Genomic DNA, 18,907 nt, shown 5'->3' with positions numbered 1-18,907 from the left:
AGGCTTTTCCTGGTGTTGTATATAAAAGGAATGATTGTAATATAAGATCAAGCCGAACGCGTCAGAGTGTGGTGTTTCCGCGGATCTGGCATCCCGCTGTCAGCGCTCAGTCGAGGAAGCTGCTCAGTAATCTAGCTACAAAATCTCACCAATGCTTCATCACAACTAGTCCTTTACTAGCTGTAGGCGTTCTTCAGCGGTTAGTTAAAGCATTGAAATCGAATACTGAAAGCAAAGTTGGGTTTTCAGCGTAAATATCGCGTTGCCGAGCTGCGCAGAGAAAAGGCCAGACAGACTCTGAGGTAAAACGATATTACTCACACTTCAGCGATATGTGTTTATTTTTAAACAAATCTTGCTTTAAACAATCTGTAATAAGCAGTAAATTGCTGACTGCTGTCAGAAGTGTCTGGTTTTGTGTGAATGTGTAGTTTTGAGGTGTCGCTAGTCGGCTAATGCTAATTGTTTATGTTTTGGTGATCGCGTCAAGTCAGCTGACAGTCAGATTAATCACATTTTAATTCAGATAAATACATTTATGTGCTGTAAACTCATTTATTAAGGCTGATTATAAAGGTATAAGGCCTGCTTGGTAAACTACACTGAAAAAGAGCGTATTGTGGATATCACTATATACGCATATACTGTGTAGTGCTTTAATAATTCCTCAATAATTCATAAAAAGTTATGTTTAAGGAAAGCCAGTGCAGGTGAACAGGGTATAAATGAACTAATAGATCTCACCATACTTCCCCAGCTTATTGATTACAGTATTGCAGACATTTTTAGTTTGACAGATGTTCTGAAATGTTGTTTAAATATGTAAATAATCCAATATCTAGTTAAATATGCATAGATTTCCAGAACAGGAATCTGAATATTGTATACAATCAGGTTATGCGTTTTTTTTCTTGAATGAGTGAGTGAATGCATAAATCAGAAAATACTGTCAACAGACAAACAAACCATGTTTTAGGAGTAAAATGTCCTATAAATGAGTGTGAATGAAACCTTCAGTAAAAGCCTTCAGAATATAGAGAGGAATAAAAGTGTAAAGTTTGCGGTGTGTAAGAGAAGATTTTTAATACGGATTGGAAATTAAATCTACAGACGTTAGATAAAATAAACCTTTAAATGTGTATTTTGGATGTTTTCTTTCCAGTAGTCTGAAGACATGGTATGTAAGCAAAATATCACTGAGAAAAATACTGTAAACAACTATAAGCTCATGTTAATTTTGGTGCATGTAAGCGAGAAAAGATATGCATTGCAACTCTACAGAATGAAATGATGTATTTTTCACTAAAATGCATATTTTATTCCACTAGTCTGAAAAAAAAAAAGCTTGGGAAAAGCCAAATAGCATTAAAAATCTCAAAATTGACAAATGCATGAAAAAATGCTTTGCCTGTGGTGTCTTGACACAAAAACTGTTCAAAAAATCAAACTTGTAGTTATTATACATATGCATTGAGAACTAACTGCTAACTAACCTCAACTTTTTCTCCAAAACAACATGACCTGCTGTTGTGTTCAGCGCTCCAGAAGCTCGGCCTCTCCGAGAGGCTTGGATTGCACAGATGATTGCAGATCTTTGGCGGCCTGATGACGTGCTGTGAGACCATGTCCCTGCGGAACGTCACGAGTGATCTCCTGCGCCGCCAGATCCGGGTGAGCAGCGTTCATAAACCTCTTTATCTTAGAGCAGTAGTCAAAGACTTCAGACACGGAATATCCTGTCAAATGGAAAAGCCTCATTCATTCAAAATGTAGGGCTGCCCTCAACTAAAGATTTTTCTGGTCCACTAGTAGTCGTTCATTTTAAGCATGTGTCGACTAATTGCACGTTTATTAATAAACCATTTACCATATTGAACCGAATATAGGACGACCCTGATTATAAGACGACCCCCCTTTTTCCGTATGTACCTTTTGGAAAAAGGCTTTTTGAAAACTAAATCTTGCATTTTGTTGAGAATATATTTTTTTTTTCTTAAATTATTTTCGAATTGCATATTTTTCCTATTTTAATAAAAAAAATTCCTATTTCAATTGTTTTGAAAGTATGGTAAATACTGGTAAAATGTACCAACAATCACATTTTAAAAATATACACTTTTAAAGCTTGCATCAGCGCAGAAGTAATGATTATGAATGTGTCAGAGAAAAACAGCAAGGAGGCAATATTAACATGTTAATATTTTATATAGTGTTTAGTGCTTTCTTTGTTTTTTGTCTTAAGAGATGAAGTCTGTGACACCGACTCGTTTTCTCCGCGTAGTGGAGCTGCTGTATGCATGTTTTATACGGATTACATAATCTGAGAATATTTGTATTCCATTTAAATTGGTTCATTTGAAAGTAAGCTAACACTTTATTTTGTCCACGTTAGACATTCTACTAACAGTGAGTAACTTTGCAACTACATGTCAACTAGCAGTCATTAGTAGACTGATTAATATCTTCTAACACTATTTTGATGGCTCCACAACAGACTGACTGTGAGAAACTTTGCAAGTATATGTCAATTTATTCTACTAACCCTAACCTAACAGTATACTCAGAGAGTTAGTAGACATGTAGTAGCAAAATAATGAGAATTAGTTGACATGCAGTTGCAGATTGTTAGTAGAATATCTAAAGTGGACTATCAAAATAAAGTGTAAATATTTAAAGGAATGGTTCATTTGCGTCATTGTTCACTCACCCTCCTGTTGTTCCAAACCCGTATGAACATTAAAGGAGAACGTCTGAAGAATCTACAACACAACAACCCACCAGTTTTGCTGTGTAACGGCAGCACAAGTGTGTGTAACGCTTTCATATCGTGTGTGTGTGTGCAGGAGAACCGGGCTCTGGACTTCCAGAGACACTATCATGTGACCGACCCGTTTATAAAGCGTCTGGGGCTGGAAGCTGAACTACAGGTGATTAATGAATGATTGTGTGTTAACTCATAGTTTTCATGTCTCGTCACACACTTATAGGAACAAAACAGTGTTTTCCTCCATTTCCCACCAGTTAATTTTACCAGGTTTGTACTGAGTACAAAATTACTTGTAAAGTGGCATTAACAGATCAAATTCAGTGTACACCTTACAGATGATGCATACTATATACAAGCAAGCGGATGAGCCCAGAATATGAATGCAACACGCTAAATTGCATGGTTTCGACTTGAAAACCATTATAAAGAAAATGATTCATATGACTTACAGCGATATATAGTGCATGTACAGACAAAACAGCAGTGGTGGAAAAAGTACTGAAAATATATACTCAAGTAAAAGTACCATTACCTTCCAGAAAATGTAGTATGAGTAGAGTACAAGTACTTGTCCAAAAAACTACTTGAGTAAGAGTAAAAGAGTAGCTTATTTAAAAGTAAAAGTCTTAAGTCTCTGGGGTATATTCGTAGCAATAGCCAACAATACATTGTATGGGTCAAAATTATCCATTTTTCTTTTATGCCAAAAATCATGAAGATATTAAGATCATGTTCCATGAAGATATTTAGTAAATTTCTTACTGTAAATATATCAAAACTTCATTTTTGATTAGTAATATGCATTGCTAAGAACTTCATTTGAACAACTTTAAAGGAGATTTTCTCAATATTTAGATTTTTTTGCTCCCTCAGATTCCAGATTTTCTAATAGTTGTATCTCAGACAAATATTGTCCTATCATAACAAACCATACATCAATGGAAAGATTATTTATTCAGCTTTCAGATGATGTAGAAATCTCAATTTTGAATTGAATTCAAAATTGACACATTTTTATAGGGAAATTAGTATTAATTTGTATCAGTGATACTGGCCTTCAGTCATAATAATAAAGATGCCATTAAACAAATATTAAAAATATACTGTCTTAATGTTGTTTGTACATTAATTTGAAGATCGAATGTGAAATTATTGCAATATAAAAGTATATTTAAAAACTTTAATGTTAGGTGGGATTAATCACGATTAATTTTCAGAAACATTTGCGATTAGTTAATAATCGTTTTAATCGCTTGACAGCACTAATATATATATATGACACACACACCCTACTATATACAGTATACATGTGTATGTTTTTATATTAATTTAGCTTTTTTAGTTTGACATGAAGTTTTTTTGTAGTTTTTACTAAACTATGTATTTTTTTAATATATTTCAGGTAATCATTTTATTTCTAGTAACAAAAATGTTTTTTTTTGTGTGATTTTTAATTTTAGTTTCAGTTTACTATAATAACCCTGTGTTATGTATGTTTTGCCCTTTTTAATGTCTGTAATGTAATAGCAGACTTTTTTTTTTTTTACTTAATTTATTTTCTCTGAGGCCCACTTATAATCTTAAATTATTTTTGCACTAAAAATAGTCTAAATTTAGATAATTCATGACAATTCATGCCTACAACTCAACCGGTTTTTGCTGCTGTATCTTTAGGACTTGAATGTAAATGCCCCCTCTCATGTGAGGTAACGATACTTTGCTTTGTCATTTTTGTACTTTAGTTTCAATAAATGTTCTTTTTAGAATAGAGAAGAGGACTATTATATCTCAGGACTGCTCATACTTTGTAATCTCCCTGTTTTCAGGGTCACTCTGGCTGCGTCAACTGTCTGGAGTGGAATGAGAGAGGAGAGTAAGTTCAGTGTTCAATCCCAGAGTTCTTCACGTCTCCGTGTCTCTTCATAAACTCACTGGGTTTGTTCTTTCCAGTCTCCTGGCCTCTGGTTCGGATGACCAGCACGCCATCATCTGGGATCCCTTCCGACACACCAAGCTCATCACTATGCACACAGGACATGCAGCCAACATCTTCTCAGTGAAGGTGAAGTCCATGTCAAGGTTTTTCAGTCTGCATCTAGTAAACATGCCAGAATGTGTGTTCTCATCCGTGAACCGTGTGTGTTTGCAGTTCCTTCCTCACTCCGGAGACCGGATCTTAATCACAGGAGCCGCCGACACCAAGGTTCATGTGCACGACCTGACTGTGAAGGAGACCATTCACATGTTCTCAGACCACACTAACCGCGTCAAACGCATCGCGACGGCTCCCATGTGGCCCAACACCTTCTGGAGCGCGGCGGAGGACGGGGTCATCCGGTACGGAGAGTTCAGTCTCAGTCTCAGACATCATGCATTCTGCTCACAAATCAGGGTTTGTCCCCGGTGGTTTGTGGAGAAACTGCAGGGGTTGCGAATTGATAGAAAAAAATATTTTTATATTATAATCTTTTTAAGATAATCCATCCACCTCACAGGTGTGGCATATCAGGTGGGGTGAGGTGGATGGATTATCTCGGCAAAGGAGAAGTGCTCACTAACACAGATTTAGACAGATTTGTGAACAATATTTGAGAGAAATAGGCCTTTTGTGTACATAGAAAAAGTCTTAGATCTTTGTTCATTACGTTTATAATTTATATATATATATATATAATAAAAAAAATTGAGATTGCACAAATATTTTGAGTTTTTATTATTTTAATTTGAAAGTTTTAGTCATTTTGTTTTGACGTTTTTTTGTGTTCTTAATATGTCTGTATAGTTTTTATTGCATTTATTACAGTTATTTTTAGCAAATAAGAGTTGTTTTTATATATTTTATTTCAGTGAGCATTTATTTTATTTATTTATTTTATAAAATGTTTTTGATGGTTTTAGTTTCAGTTAATAACAGTAATAACTCTCAAACGGGACTTCTAAAAATCTCAAGCTCCAATCAGATTTCCTGAACTAACACTAAGTGGGCGGTTATAAGCCACTGACGTCTGTCTAGTCGTGTTCAGTCTCGCTCTCAAAGGAACAGACTCGAGCCTCCAGCAGAAGTTCAGTCATACGTCTCCTCGAGGTTAACGAGGCTCGTGGGAATGGCTTGTATGCCCTTGAAAACTCTGTTCGAGCCTCTCCAGATGTTGTTGGCTGCAGGCTCGTATGCACCGGCACTGAATGATGTGTGGACATAAAAATCCACAGCAGGTCCCTGATTAACGCCAGAGCCGACATGTGGAGGACACACCAGCTAAAACAGCTTTACTGGTGCTTTTTAAACATAAGGTGCCATCGCAATAGCCAAATTTTGCAGGCAAAAAAAAAGAAATTGAGCTTTTTTACCTAAAGTTCTCCTGCAAAATCTGCATTTCACATGAAATTCCCAATCTTGTGGATTCCTATTGAAATGACTGGATTTTGCTGCAAAAATGGTAAATGGTGCACCTTTACACTTATTTAAATTGACTGTTTCTGGTCTGATTGTGAACAATTATTACAAATGGAAAAATGTATCTGGCATCAAGTCTCTTACTATTCAAGCCTCTGTCATATAGAGACACTTTTCAATCGTTTTCAAGTCTGTCGTCTGTCGTTTTTCCCATCAGGCAGTATGATCTGAGAGAGAGCAGTAAACGATCTGAGGTGTTAATTGATCTGACGGAGTATTGTGGGCAGCTCGTGGAAGCTAAATGTCTGGCCATTAACCCTCGGGACAACAACTACTTGGCTGTAGGAGCCAACGGGCCCTTTGTCCGGCTCTACGACATCAGAATGATCCAAAATCACAGGTGATTTCAGTATTATTAAAGAAATAATTCACTAATAAACACAGAATGTCCATACAAGAAAAGTCTATGGTGATTATTATTGTTCAAATGAACAGACAGACATTATTTGTTAATAATTTTCCCGTCCACAGCAGATCTCAAATCTCATTCGCTTGTGTTCAATTAAAATCTTATCTGCGGCAGAGAGGAAGATTATTAGTGCTTTTTCAATTTTAGATTTTTTTTTTTCTCAGAATTTTAATTTTTTAGTGGAATATTGCTTGAAATATTGTTACTGTATTTTTCTGAAAATGAGCTGCATTACTGAATCGCAATGGTGAATAAAGCCTTGTTTTATTATTAAATTCAGAAATAATGTAAAATACTGGAGATTAAAACAATCTATAATGATGTATTTTAGTTCTTCTCACTCCACAACAAATCCTTTAAATTTAAGGGTATTCGGAACAAAACAGGAATGAAAAGTATAAAATGAACATTAATTTTATAGCATTATTATAAATGTATTAGTATAAATGACTAAAATTGATGTAAAGTGAAACTGAAACTACTGCGTTATTTTAATATCACTGAGATAGTATTATAGTTTATTATTTTATTAATTTTTATTTTTAGATTTTTAGTCGAAGTTTGAGCAATTTTACTGTGTATATTAAATTTTTTTTAAAACGTTTGTATAATTTGTATACATTTTAAATTTAGTTATTTTTAGTGCTGTCAAATGATTAATCGCGATTAATCGCATCCAAAATTAAAGTTTTTGTTTACATAATATATACGTGTGTGTAGTGTGTATATTTATTATGTATATATAAATACTCACACATGAATGTATATATTTAAGAAAAATGTTACGTTTATATATTAAATATACTTATATATGATATAATTTATATTAATATAAATATATACATGTAAATATTTTCTAAATATATGCTGAATGCATGTGTATTTACATATACATAAATATACACACCACACACACATATTATGTAAACAAAAACTTTTATTTTGGATGCGATTATGGACGTTTTATATTATAAGTCGCGACACGTTTTAGATGTGACTTATATTCCAAAAAATACAATACATAGAAATCTTAGTTCTACATCCATGTTTTTATCATTGTGAGGGTTGTTTTCTTTAGTGTGTAACGTTACGCTCTTCTCAACCTTCTTCTAGGAAGTCTATGAGTCAGAGTACCTCAGCCGGCGTTCACACGTTTTGCGACCAGCGGAAATCGATACCAGATGGAGCTGGACAGTATTATGTCGCAGGTTTGTCGACAGTATCGCTGTGTTTCTCATGGATCATCTTCTGCATAGAGACAGAGCGACATGCGTCATAATCTGTAAACCACGCCCACCTGGGGCGAAACAATCCAACGCTCTCCATTGACTTTGTGTTGTGGGAAGCTGCCTCCTTGTCATTTCTGACTTATAACAAAAACCAGAACAATGTCTAAAAGCTGCTGTGTGACGAGGTGTACAGTAAACAAGCTAAAAAACCCACAACTACATTTGTAAAAGCTGTCAACCCAAAAAATTAAGGACCCAAAAATAGAGAACTACGCCCACTGGAGGGAAACGTAATCGGCGGCAGGAAACATTCATTATTTTAACCATGTTAAAGGATTATTTCACCAGCCTATGTGAACCTGAGAGGAGGAGATATATAGAGAAACTAAATTGTATTGGTCTATGTCAGTACTCCTTTTCCTTACCTTCTTTTTGTTTGAGAAATGATCCAACTGAATGGCCCAACGTGAAATTTGTTTCGTTTTTTGGGGTCGACAGCTTATTAAAACATAGTTCTGGGTTTTTTTATAGGGATGCACGATATTGGGTTTTTGCCGATATCCGATTTGCCGATAAATTTCAACTCATTTTGCCGATACCGATATATAATTATTTTTAATTTTGGTTACTTTTAAACAAGAACTTGTTTGTTAGAATTAAATAAACTATAATAAAGTTATTTTATAAAGTTTTTTTTTTTTTTTTTTTTTTTTTTTTTTTCAGAAAGATGCAGTGGTAACCTTAACATTTTATTTTATGATTTAACATTTGTAGGTGGTCTAAAGCAAAGGGTCTAAAGCAAAGACTTTTAGAGCTCATAATTTGATTTAAAAAAAAAAAACATTATACATTAATGAATAAATCAGTATATATAAAATTATTTAATTTAAGTGTCATGTTTGTCATTTTTTTTTTTGTTCATGTAAGCTATTTTGCTATAGTAATGCTAAGATAATGGCTATTTAAAGCCATTATCGGCCGATTCCGATAATGTTGTGGATCCCTAGTTTTTTAGCTTGTTTACTGTACACCTCGTCACACAGCAGCTTTTAGACATTGTTCTGTTTTTTGTTATAAGTCAGAAATGACAAGGAGGCAGCTTCCAGTAATACAGAGTCAATGGAGAGCGCTGGATTGTGTGGGCGTGGCCTACAGTGTGTGGGCGTGGCTCTGTCTCTATTGGGAAAAACACGTTTTACAGATGTTTCCCTCCGTTTGTAGGTCACTTACCTGTGAAGCTTCCTGACTATAATAACAGATTACGAGTTCTGGTGGCCACCTACGTCACATTCAGTCCTGACGGCACCGAGCTGCTGGTGAACATGGGTGGAGAGCAGGTAAACTAGTGACGCTTGCTGCTGATAGCTGCTGCCAAAGATGTTTGATGCGCAGTTACGCAATACTGCTTCCTGTTTGCAGGTTTATTTATTTGATCTGACGTTCAAACAGAGGCCGTACACATTTCTGCTGCCCAAAAAATGCCACACGTCATCGGGTAAGATGTGAATGCTGTCGTAGAAACGGATTTTATTATTATAAATATATTAGTCAGTCATATTACTGCATTTAGGATCATAATAATTACAGGGATGAACGATATAGCTAAAAAAAAAAACATTTTAGGTTTTAAAAAAATAATTAGTTTATTTCTAGTGCTGTCAAACGATTAATCGCATCCAAAATAAACGTTTTTGTTTACATAATATGTGTATTGTGAATTATTTATTATATATATATATATAAATACAAACACATTCATGTATTAATTTTTGAAAAATGTTATGTTTATATGTTAAATTTATTTAGATATAATATAAATAAAAAACATTTACACATACATAATATGTAAACAAAAACTTTTATTTTGGATGCGATTAATCATTTGACAGCACTAATTATTTAATTTAAATTTGTTCTAAATATCTAAGTAGATTAAAAATGTTTAAAATCTTGCAGTGCAAGGTTATTATAGTTTACTAAAACCAAAATTAATACAATAAATAAAAAATAATTCATTTTTGAAACAATAAATACATACAATACAAAAACATTAACTGGAATAAAATATAAAAAAACGTTTATTTTTTTATTTTAGCTAGCTGCCAAGAATACATTTCTCATTTTCTTTTAGTTTAACTTGATGTACTAAAATACAACTAAAGATGAAAAAAACACAACAAAGTTACTAAAACTTTAAAATTAAAATTAAAACGTAAAATAAAAACTATTATTGATAGTTATTAGCTATTATTAATAAAAATATGAATAGAATTTACTATAGCATCTCAATGATACTAAAATAATGTTGCAGTAAGCCCGTTTCCGCCACTAAATGCAAAAAGGTAATTGCGACTTCTTATCTCACGATTCTGACTTTTTTTCTCACAATTGCGAGTTAATATAAAGTCAGAATTGCGAAATATAAACTCACAATTCAGAGAAAATGAAACGGTTTGATTCACAGAAATATATCACTTCATCTTTAACTTACCAACTCTAAAACGTTTTACTACTGAAGTTTAAATGAGAGATGCTACTAAAACATCCGATCTCACTCTCAAATTCACAAATAACGAGACAAAGAGGAGTCGTCTTTCTAATCGTGTGCTCTTGACTCATTTTTGTTCATGGCAGAGGTACAAAATGGGAAGACGACCAACGGTGTGTCCAATGGGATTCATCTTCCTGCTAGCCGCCTCAAACTGGCTAAAGTTTCCAGGTAAGACTGATTTGTGTGTGTAATGCCAACATTGATTCTGTCTCTGTCACGTTCGTGTGATGTTATTACCATCAGAGACTAGTGTGAGCTGTGGTATTTGCATCTCCAGCAGCTCCAGTGATCTTCCTCCTGCTCTGGAGAGGATCAAGCAGCAGGCTAACGATGCGTTCGCACGCCAGCAGTGGACTCAAGCCATTCAGCTCTACAGTCTGGGCATCCATGAAGCCGGCCACAACGCCATGCTGTACGGAAACCGCGCCGCTGCGTACATGAAGAGAAAGTGGTACGATAAACGCTTCCGATGCAGTTAATAAAACATCATATTGTCATGATTTCAACATTGGAAACAGCATGCATCACGTTTATATTTGTGTAGCTGCATCACACCCTTTTGTGCATTAAGGCATGACACTACTGGTGAATAGAGTAGAATTTAATTTCACCAGAACATGAAGTCAAGTTTTATGAAATTATATGTTAAAATGTGCAAATGAGGCTAAATATGCACAAGGTTCAATATTGTGCAAAATTCATAATTGGGTGCAACCGTTAATAAACCTTCGAAGGCAGACCTGTTGTGTTGTGCTAATCGATTGTATTTGTGTTTGTTGAACCCATCTGTTCAAAATTAATTAAGCTTGCATTACCAGTCAAAAGTTTTTGAACAGTAAGATTTTTAGTGTTTTTTAAAGAAGTCTCTTCTGCTCACCAAGCCTGCATTTATTTGATGCAAACTATAGCAAAAGCAGTATTATTGTGAAATATTGTTACTATTTAAAGCAGCTGTTTTCTATGTGAATATGTGTTAAACTGTAATTTATTTCTGTGATCTGCAGCTGTATTTTCAGCATCATTACTCCAGTCTTCAGTGTCACATGATCTTCAGAAATCATTCTGATATACTGATTTACTGCTCAACAAACATTTCTGATTATTATTATTATTATCAATAATTAAAACAGTTGAGTATGTTTTATTCAGGATCCAAAGATCAGCATTTATCTGAAATAGAAAGCTGTTGAGCTTTTAGAGATTAATACTTTTATTTAACAAGGATGCTTTAAATTGATCAAAAGTGATGATAAAGAAATTCTTGATTCTACAGAAGATTTCTACTTCAGATAAATGCTTTCTATTCATCAAAGAAACCTGACGAAATTCTACTCCGCTGTTTTCAACATCATAATAATAATAATAAATGCTTCTTGAGCAGCAAATCAGATTATTAGAATGATTTCTGAAGGATCATGTGACACTGAAGACGATGCTCAAAATTCAGCTTTAAAAGAGTAAATTACATTTTAAAATGTATTCAAATAGAAAAGTTATTTTAAATGGTAAAAATATTTCTGTTTTTGCTGTACTTTGGATGAAATAAATGCAGGCTTGGTGAGCAGAAGAGACTTCTTTAAAAAAACATTAAAAATCTTTGTCCGAAAACATTTGACCGGTAGTGTATTTTTAAAATAATCATGTTTAACAACAGAATTTGTGGTGAAAAACTATAAAATGTACAGAAATTCCACCAATCAGAGATTCACTAAGTGTGTCCAGAGCTCTTTAGCTCCGCCCACTCCCATGAAGCACGGCGAATGACATAATCGCTCTCAAAATACTTGCAAAGAACTTTAAAATATATTGTTTCTATCGATACAACCAACAACTTTAAATAGTTTTAATATTTCTCCATCATTTTTAATTTGAGCATGTCTTTCACTGTGCTTCATGTTATTGTTGTTCTTTCCCTCAATAAAGCTGTTAAGTACAGTGTTGTATCAGTTTTGAATTTTGGGCCTTAAAGGGATAGTTCACCCAGAAATGAAAATGTGGTGTTTATCTGCTTACCCCCAGGGCATCCAAGATGTAGGTGACTTTGTTTCTTCAGTAGAACACAAACGAAGATTTTTAACTCAAACCGTTGCAGTCTCTCAGTCATATAATGGCAGTCAATGGGACTCACGGCTACTGAAGAAACAAAGTCATCTGGGATGCCCTGGGGGTTAGCAGATAAACATCACATTTTCATTTCTGGGTGAACTATCCCTTTAAAATCAAAGTTCATAATGTTGTCATTGTCCTCGCAGTTGGTTGGTTTGACTTTTAGTTTTTTTTAAATCCCTATGGGGAAAAATGAGTGGGAAAATATTGCTGCTGAAAATGTGGGCGGGACTAATGCGCTCTATAAACACTTAAATGCGTATTTTGGCTGTTTTCATTCCTCTAGTCTGAAGCCAAGCACAATGAAAAGCCCAAAATTGAGCAGTGCATGAACAAAAAAGATTTTTCCCTGTAGTGTCTTGCCTTACTCAGTGTTTTAATGTGAAGTGCATGGTTTGCTCTGGTGTTTGTCAGGGATGGTGATCACTATGATGCGCTGCGCGACTGTCTGAAGGCCTTGTCTCTGAACCCGGGCCATCTGAAGGCACACTTCCGCTTAGTGCGCTGCCTGTTTGAGCTCAAGTACGTGGCCGAGGCTCTGGAGTGTCTAGATGACTTCAAGGGCAAGTTTCCAGAGCAGGCGCACAGCAGTGCATGCGATGCCCTCGACAAAGACATCAAGGCGGCCCTCTTCTCAAAAACAGAGTCCTGTAGGTTCAGTCTTGGATCTTGGATAAAAAAATTTTGTGCATGCATTTGAATAATCAGGACTCTCTGCATATTATTTTTCATGCATCCAGCTGACGACAAGAAGGGGAACAGCTCCATCCGTTTCCATAACTTCAGCCGGAAGGAGTCCATCTCGGAGGACGAGATGGTGCTGAGAGAGCGAAGCTTCGACTACAAGCATCGCTACTGTGGCCACTGCAACACCACCACTGATATTAAAGAAGCCAACTTCTTCGGAAGGTCAGTTTACTGACACATTATTCCCTTATAATGAATCAGGTCTGGCTGATATATTTAGGATATGTTATTAATAATATTGTAATGAGTTTAATGCATTTTTATTGTTTCCTGAAGAAAGACCAGTTTCATGTTTCAGAGGTGTTTTAATAGCATCTCTCATTTAAACTTCAGCCGCACACCTTGATTACTTGCACTACATTTTTACTAGTGCTGGGCAATGATTAATCGTGATTAATCGCATCCAAAATAAAAGTTATTTTGTTTATATAATATATGGGTGTGTACTATGTGTATTTATTATGTGTATATAAAGACACACACACAATATATATTTTGAAAATATTTACATGTATATATTTATATTATATTTTATATAAATAAATTTAACATATAAACATAACATATTTTTCAAAAATATATACATATATTTGTATTCATATATACATAATAAATATACACAGTACACACCCATATATTATGCACACAAAAACTACACAAATTTTTACCGTATTTTTCTTTTTATATGGAGCATTCAGAATCTACATGTCAAAAATGGTTCTTTAGTTAAAGTAATGCATTCCTGTAGTTCGAACAGTAGAGTAATGGCACAAGCAACGCCAGGGTCATGGGTTCGACTCCCAGGGAATGCATGACTGATAAAAGCTTGAATGCATTGTAAGTTGCTTTGAATAAAAACGTCTGCCAAATGCATTAAAGAGTAAGTTGACCAGTTTTCAACCAGCTTTGTATTCTTACAATATTGGTACACTTTCTCTGTGAGACCTGCATCCAGAGATCCCTGATTATTTGCCAGCAAAAGTCGCCGTGTTATGCAAAACAGTTTTTAATTAAAACTAAAGATCGAGGATTTGTATTTTTGTAAACTGTCAGATCAACAGATAAACAGGCAAAATTAAAAGTGCATTATCGGTGTTGAAGTTTTGGGCAAAAGGAAACGCCACAGCCTTTTTTCAGATTTCAAAATGTTTCTACTGCATAGACAGTCTATTTTTATTAAAAGCCCATGTTGTCAGTGGTGGATTCCCTCTTTAATATAAATGTAAATAATGTCTGGTATCCACATATAATGAATGTCGTATGTGTTTCTAAAGGAGTATGAGACCGCAGCACTTGATTCGTTTGATTGTCTCTCTGCAGTAAAGGCCAGTACATTGTGAGCGGTTCAGATGACGGCTCGTTCTTCATCTGGGAGAAAGAGACAACGAACCTGGTGCGGATCTTACAGGGGGACGAGTCTATAGTGAACTGTCTGCAGCCGCATCCCAGCTACTGCTTCCTGGCCACCAGCGGCATCGACCCCGTGGTGCGGATCTGGAACCCCAGACCGGAGGTACGAACCGACTCACCGACTCACGATTCACCGACTCACGATTCATTCACCGACTCACGATTCATTCACTGACTCACGATTCATTCACTGACTCACGATTCATTCACTGACTCACGATTCATTCACTGACTCACGATTCACCGACTCACAATTCACCGACTCACGGACTTACTGACTCACGGACTTACTGACTCACGGACTTACTGACTCACGGACTTACTGACTCACGGACTTACTGACTCACGGACTTACTGACTCACGGACTTACTGACTCACGGACTTACTGACTCACGGACTTACTGACTCACGGACTTACTGACTCACGGACTTACTGACTCACGATTCACCGACTCGCGATTCACCGACTCACGGACTTACTGACTCACGGACTTACTGACTCACGGACTTACTGACTCGCGATTCACCGACTCGCGATTCACCGACTCGCGATTCACCGACTCGCTATTCACCGACTCGCTATTCACCGACTCACGATTCACCGACTCACGGACTTACTGACTCACGATTCACCGACTTACTGACTCACGATTCACTGACTCACGGACTCACTGACTCACGATTCACTGGTTTTCATTTCAGTATTCAATTTCGTAATTCATTCTGTTTGATTTGATGCACTGAACTAGGGCTGCAACTAGGGCTGGTTAATCTGTGGGATTATTTATTTGATTAATCAAATTAAAAAAATCCATAAATGCTAAAAAAAAATTTAATAAAATCATTTGAATCTTGTTTTTACAAAATTGTTATTCCACATCCTCCTCAGTGTTGTCCAATGTGCAAATTACAACAAAAACAAAAATAGTGAATATATCCCTGTAGGCAATTAAATGTGCAAAAGAGACACATTTATACAAACCTGATGAAGAAACAAACTCATCCTGATCTCAGATGGCATATCTTTAGGGCGAGTTGATTGCACCAAACGTAACCTGTTTTCTCTCTGATCACCAGTCGGAGAACGAGAACTGTCGTGTTGTGGAGGACATGGATAGCGCGGCTCAAGCCAACCAGAGGCGCATGAATGCAGATCCGCTGGAGGTGATGCTGCTAAACATGGGCTACCGCATCACGAGTCTGAGCAACCGAGGCACCGAGGGCTCAGATGATGAAGAGAGCTCAGACAGCCAGGTTCAGTGCCGCTCCAGCTAGAACACCGCAGTCTTCTGTCTCCACGTCCCGCCTTCGACAAGAGAGCGAAGCACCTTAAATATTTACTTTGTGATTTCAGTTCTTCAACACGACGCTGAGTGAATGAATGCTGCTGCTCCGCACTATGCAGATGGAAGCGAGAAACCCAACTTTCCTCCGTGAGTTTCCCTCGCACAATCCAAGCGAAGTCAAAGCACCTATAAATCAATATCCGCAACACATTTGGCGTGCCGTCAGGTTAAAGCTTGTTTCCAAAGTCCTGCAGCGCTTGGGTCTTTCTAATGCGGGGCTTGCTTTTGGACATGATTTTGTCTCGTTTTGTTTCTTTTCCGAATGAACTTGATCTTTGAGCACCAGAGGACAGAAAATGAGTGTTATTGTTCATAGAAATATGTTTATAGGTCTGCAGCACTTTCATTTGGAATTTATTCTGGAGAAATAAACAGTGTTTCTGTTCGACCCAGACTTGCATTGTGAACGTTCATCAAGTCGGTTTTGCTGGGACTGAAAATGTTTGTTGTTATTGATGATGTTTTGAAGGGGATTTATTATTTTTTTACCTCCTTCATCGGCACGAGCAGGACGTCTGACTGTTGCCCTTTTATCTTCATCGATGAACCTGAGAAGAGAGGAATAAAGTCACGGAGAGAGATTTTTCACAGTTTGCTATGAGAAGAAGAGATTTAACAGCAGTAAAAAGAAACTAGAATCGGGTCTATTTTGGGATATGTGTGTTTGTTTCACTGTGTTCATTTAATTTTGGGATTTCAGTACAGTTTAGTGCAACGTTTAAAAAAAATAAATGACTTCAAGTTCTGCAGCAGCTCTGTCGTTGCTGTCATGATCATTGGTGGGGTTTTTCAGAGGAAAACATGATATATTTCTCATCAACAGCATGGCTTTATAAACGCAGTAATTATGGAGACAAACTAGATTGATCTAATTTCAGACGTAGAGCCATCGGAAGCGCTGAACGCACAGCCACTCTATTTTCCGATCTGTCTCAAATAAAATTAATTTATTTACAAATATAATGTGTGTGGATTTTTTAAAATATTATTTACTTCTTAATTTTAAAATCTAACATTTCTGCTGGTTTCATGAATTTCAATTTAAGACCAAGTAAAGAATTTTTAAGTTTCAATTACCTATAATAATCTTGACAGTAGAATAATAACTTATAAAGTACCTTCTAGGGCTGGACATTATATAAAAAATATCCTAACGATAATCGCCTTAATATCTGATAATATAGTCTATCCCAGCCCCGCCAGAGCGGTTAAACCACGGTTCATTTTCTTAAGGGATTTGTATTTGTGTATTCTTTCTTTTTATAACTTTAGGCCTACTGCCTTTGATGTTTTGTACTGCTAATAAAAAGAAATCAGAAAAAAAGACTCACAAACCCACTCCGAAGTCCCAATCTAACTGCCCATTCACACCAAGAACGACAACTTTAGAGATAACTATATTAGCATCCACACTAATAGACAATATCATCTGTTTATTCTAAGCTGCTTTATATTCATGAGCTGCTTACAGCAAGATTGATTCTGATTGGCTGTCAGTGTTTTTATTGTTCATCAGCTGGAAAAAAAAAGTCGTTCTGAAAGTGATTCCTATGATATCGTTTCTCTGTGCCTTTATCGTTATAGTTGTAGTGTGATTTTTAGAACTATATCTTTATCATCCTTTGTGTGAACAGGCCTTAAATCATTAAATTATTCGCAAGACGTGATCCGGTTGGAGTGCTTCGAATCAGTGAATCATTAAGTGATGTAATGATTTAACTCATTTTCAAAAGCTCAGTTTCACCCATCAATATACGTGCTTTTTAAAATCATTACTGGCGAAATTTGAAAATGAATGGCTGTTTTAATCTGGTTTTTGCTAGAGAATCGCTTGAACTGAATCAGTTTGAATCGTTTGGAGCGATTCCAGCATAAATGACTCACTCAATTGAATCGTTTTTTCTGGTCCTCTGCTTTTCACATCTTCAAGAAATCGATCAAAATAATAAGTTAATTAATGGTCAAAACAATATTATCTTTCAATGGGGTTAGACAAATCTCATTAATTTAAAGGGAAAACAAGTTATTCGTTCTTGTTAGACTCATTTTGATCAGTTTCTCAGAAGACTTCATATGATCATTTCGCATCTTCAAGTAAATGTTTTGATATTTGTACTGAAAAATGAGATGGAAATACTGAGCAAGATATCTTTTTTATTTTGTTATGCAGTGCATGCAACATTTAATGCCATGACTTTATGAATATAAGACTATCTGCTCCAGTTTAAGACCTATTGTGGAAGGGAGAATTAAGATTAAGACCCACAGAAACCGTGTGATGCATTGGTCATATGTTTGTTTTTAACATACGAATGATTGAACACAAAACAACCCATGCAACCAATGGATTTCTGTAGGAAATAAAGTAGAACAAATGTTATTTTGATTTTACTGTATCTACAGCATAGCCTCAAGATTGCAGCTCTGAGGATTCCAGTGCAGACGTGATTCTCGCAGCTGATTGGCTGCTCTGAGGATTCCAGTGCAGACGTGATTCTCGCAGCTGATTGGCTGCTCTGAGGATTCCAGTGCAGACGTGATTCTCGCAGCTGATTGGCTGCTCTGAGGATTCCAGTGCAGACGTGATTCTCGCAGCTGATTGGCTGCTCTGAATTGACGCAAATACATTCGTCGCTGAATCCCTGAGTGCTGCTTTGATGAAGGTGTTATGTTCACTTTCCCTGCCCACAATTATTCAACGTCTGTTTTTTGCTGAATAGTTAGTTTTTCCCCTCCGTGTGATATTCATTTACTGCCGTGTTGTGCTACAAACAGTGAAGCAAGCCTGTGTCCTCTAAAGGCCACCTGGCCTACATACACTAATGAGGAAAGTATAGCGCACATCTAGGCTACATTAGAATAGCAGACTATGTAGTATGTATACTGT

At 36.0% G+C, this 18,907-nt stretch overlaps 1 protein-coding gene across 3 annotated transcripts; it reads left to right on the top strand.

Annotated features, from left to right (window-relative positions):
• Positions 1-63: 63 nt before the first annotated feature.
• Positions 64-16,772, top strand: LOC306887714 (WD and tetratricopeptide repeats protein 1-like). 3 transcript variants are annotated; one of them, XM_079445686.1, is made up of 17 exons: positions 64-302; positions 1,538-1,671; positions 2,844-2,927; positions 4,594-4,640; positions 4,718-4,829; positions 4,917-5,104; positions 6,379-6,561; positions 7,744-7,838; positions 9,081-9,196; positions 9,279-9,354; positions 10,494-10,578; positions 10,688-10,861; positions 12,931-13,166; positions 13,257-13,425; positions 14,584-14,776; positions 15,752-15,928; positions 16,029-16,772. In XM_079445686.1, exons 2-17 carry the CDS (start codon positions 1,606-1,608, stop codon positions 16,053-16,055), a joined length of 2,028 nt encoding a protein of 675 aa, XP_079301812.1. In that variant the 5' UTR covers positions 64-302; positions 1,538-1,605; the 3' UTR covers positions 16,056-16,772. The 3 variants fall into 3 exon arrangements, with proteins under 3 accessions (XP_079301812.1, XP_079301814.1, XP_079301813.1); XM_079445688.1 differs by having other exon boundaries at positions 10,691-10,861; positions 15,752-16,084; XM_079445687.1 differs by having other exon boundaries at positions 15,752-16,084.
• Positions 16,773-18,907: the final 2,135 nt, after the last annotated feature.

The sequence above is a fragment of the Barbus barbus genome (assembly GCF_936440315.1).
Source record: "Barbus barbus genome assembly, chromosome: 21".
Taxonomy (NCBI): Eukaryota; Metazoa; Chordata; class Actinopteri; order Cypriniformes; family Cyprinidae; genus Barbus; species Barbus barbus.
The sequence above is the reverse complement of the archived record's forward strand: the minus strand, read 5'-3'. Positions and strand labels throughout refer to the sequence as shown.

Coding starts and splice junctions, on each gene's coding strand:
- LOC306887714 (XM_079445686.1), top strand. CDS start 1,606: ATGACGTGCTGTGAGACCATGTCCCTGCGGAACGTCACGAGTGATCTC. Junction 4,641..4,717: donor GAGTGGAATGAGAGAGGAGA/GTAAGTTCAGTG, acceptor TGTTCTTTCCAG/TCTCCTGGCCTCTGGTTCGG. Junction 9,355..10,493: donor AAAATGCCACACGTCATCGG/GTAAGATGTGAA, acceptor TGTTCATGGCAG/AGGTACAAAATGGGAAGACG.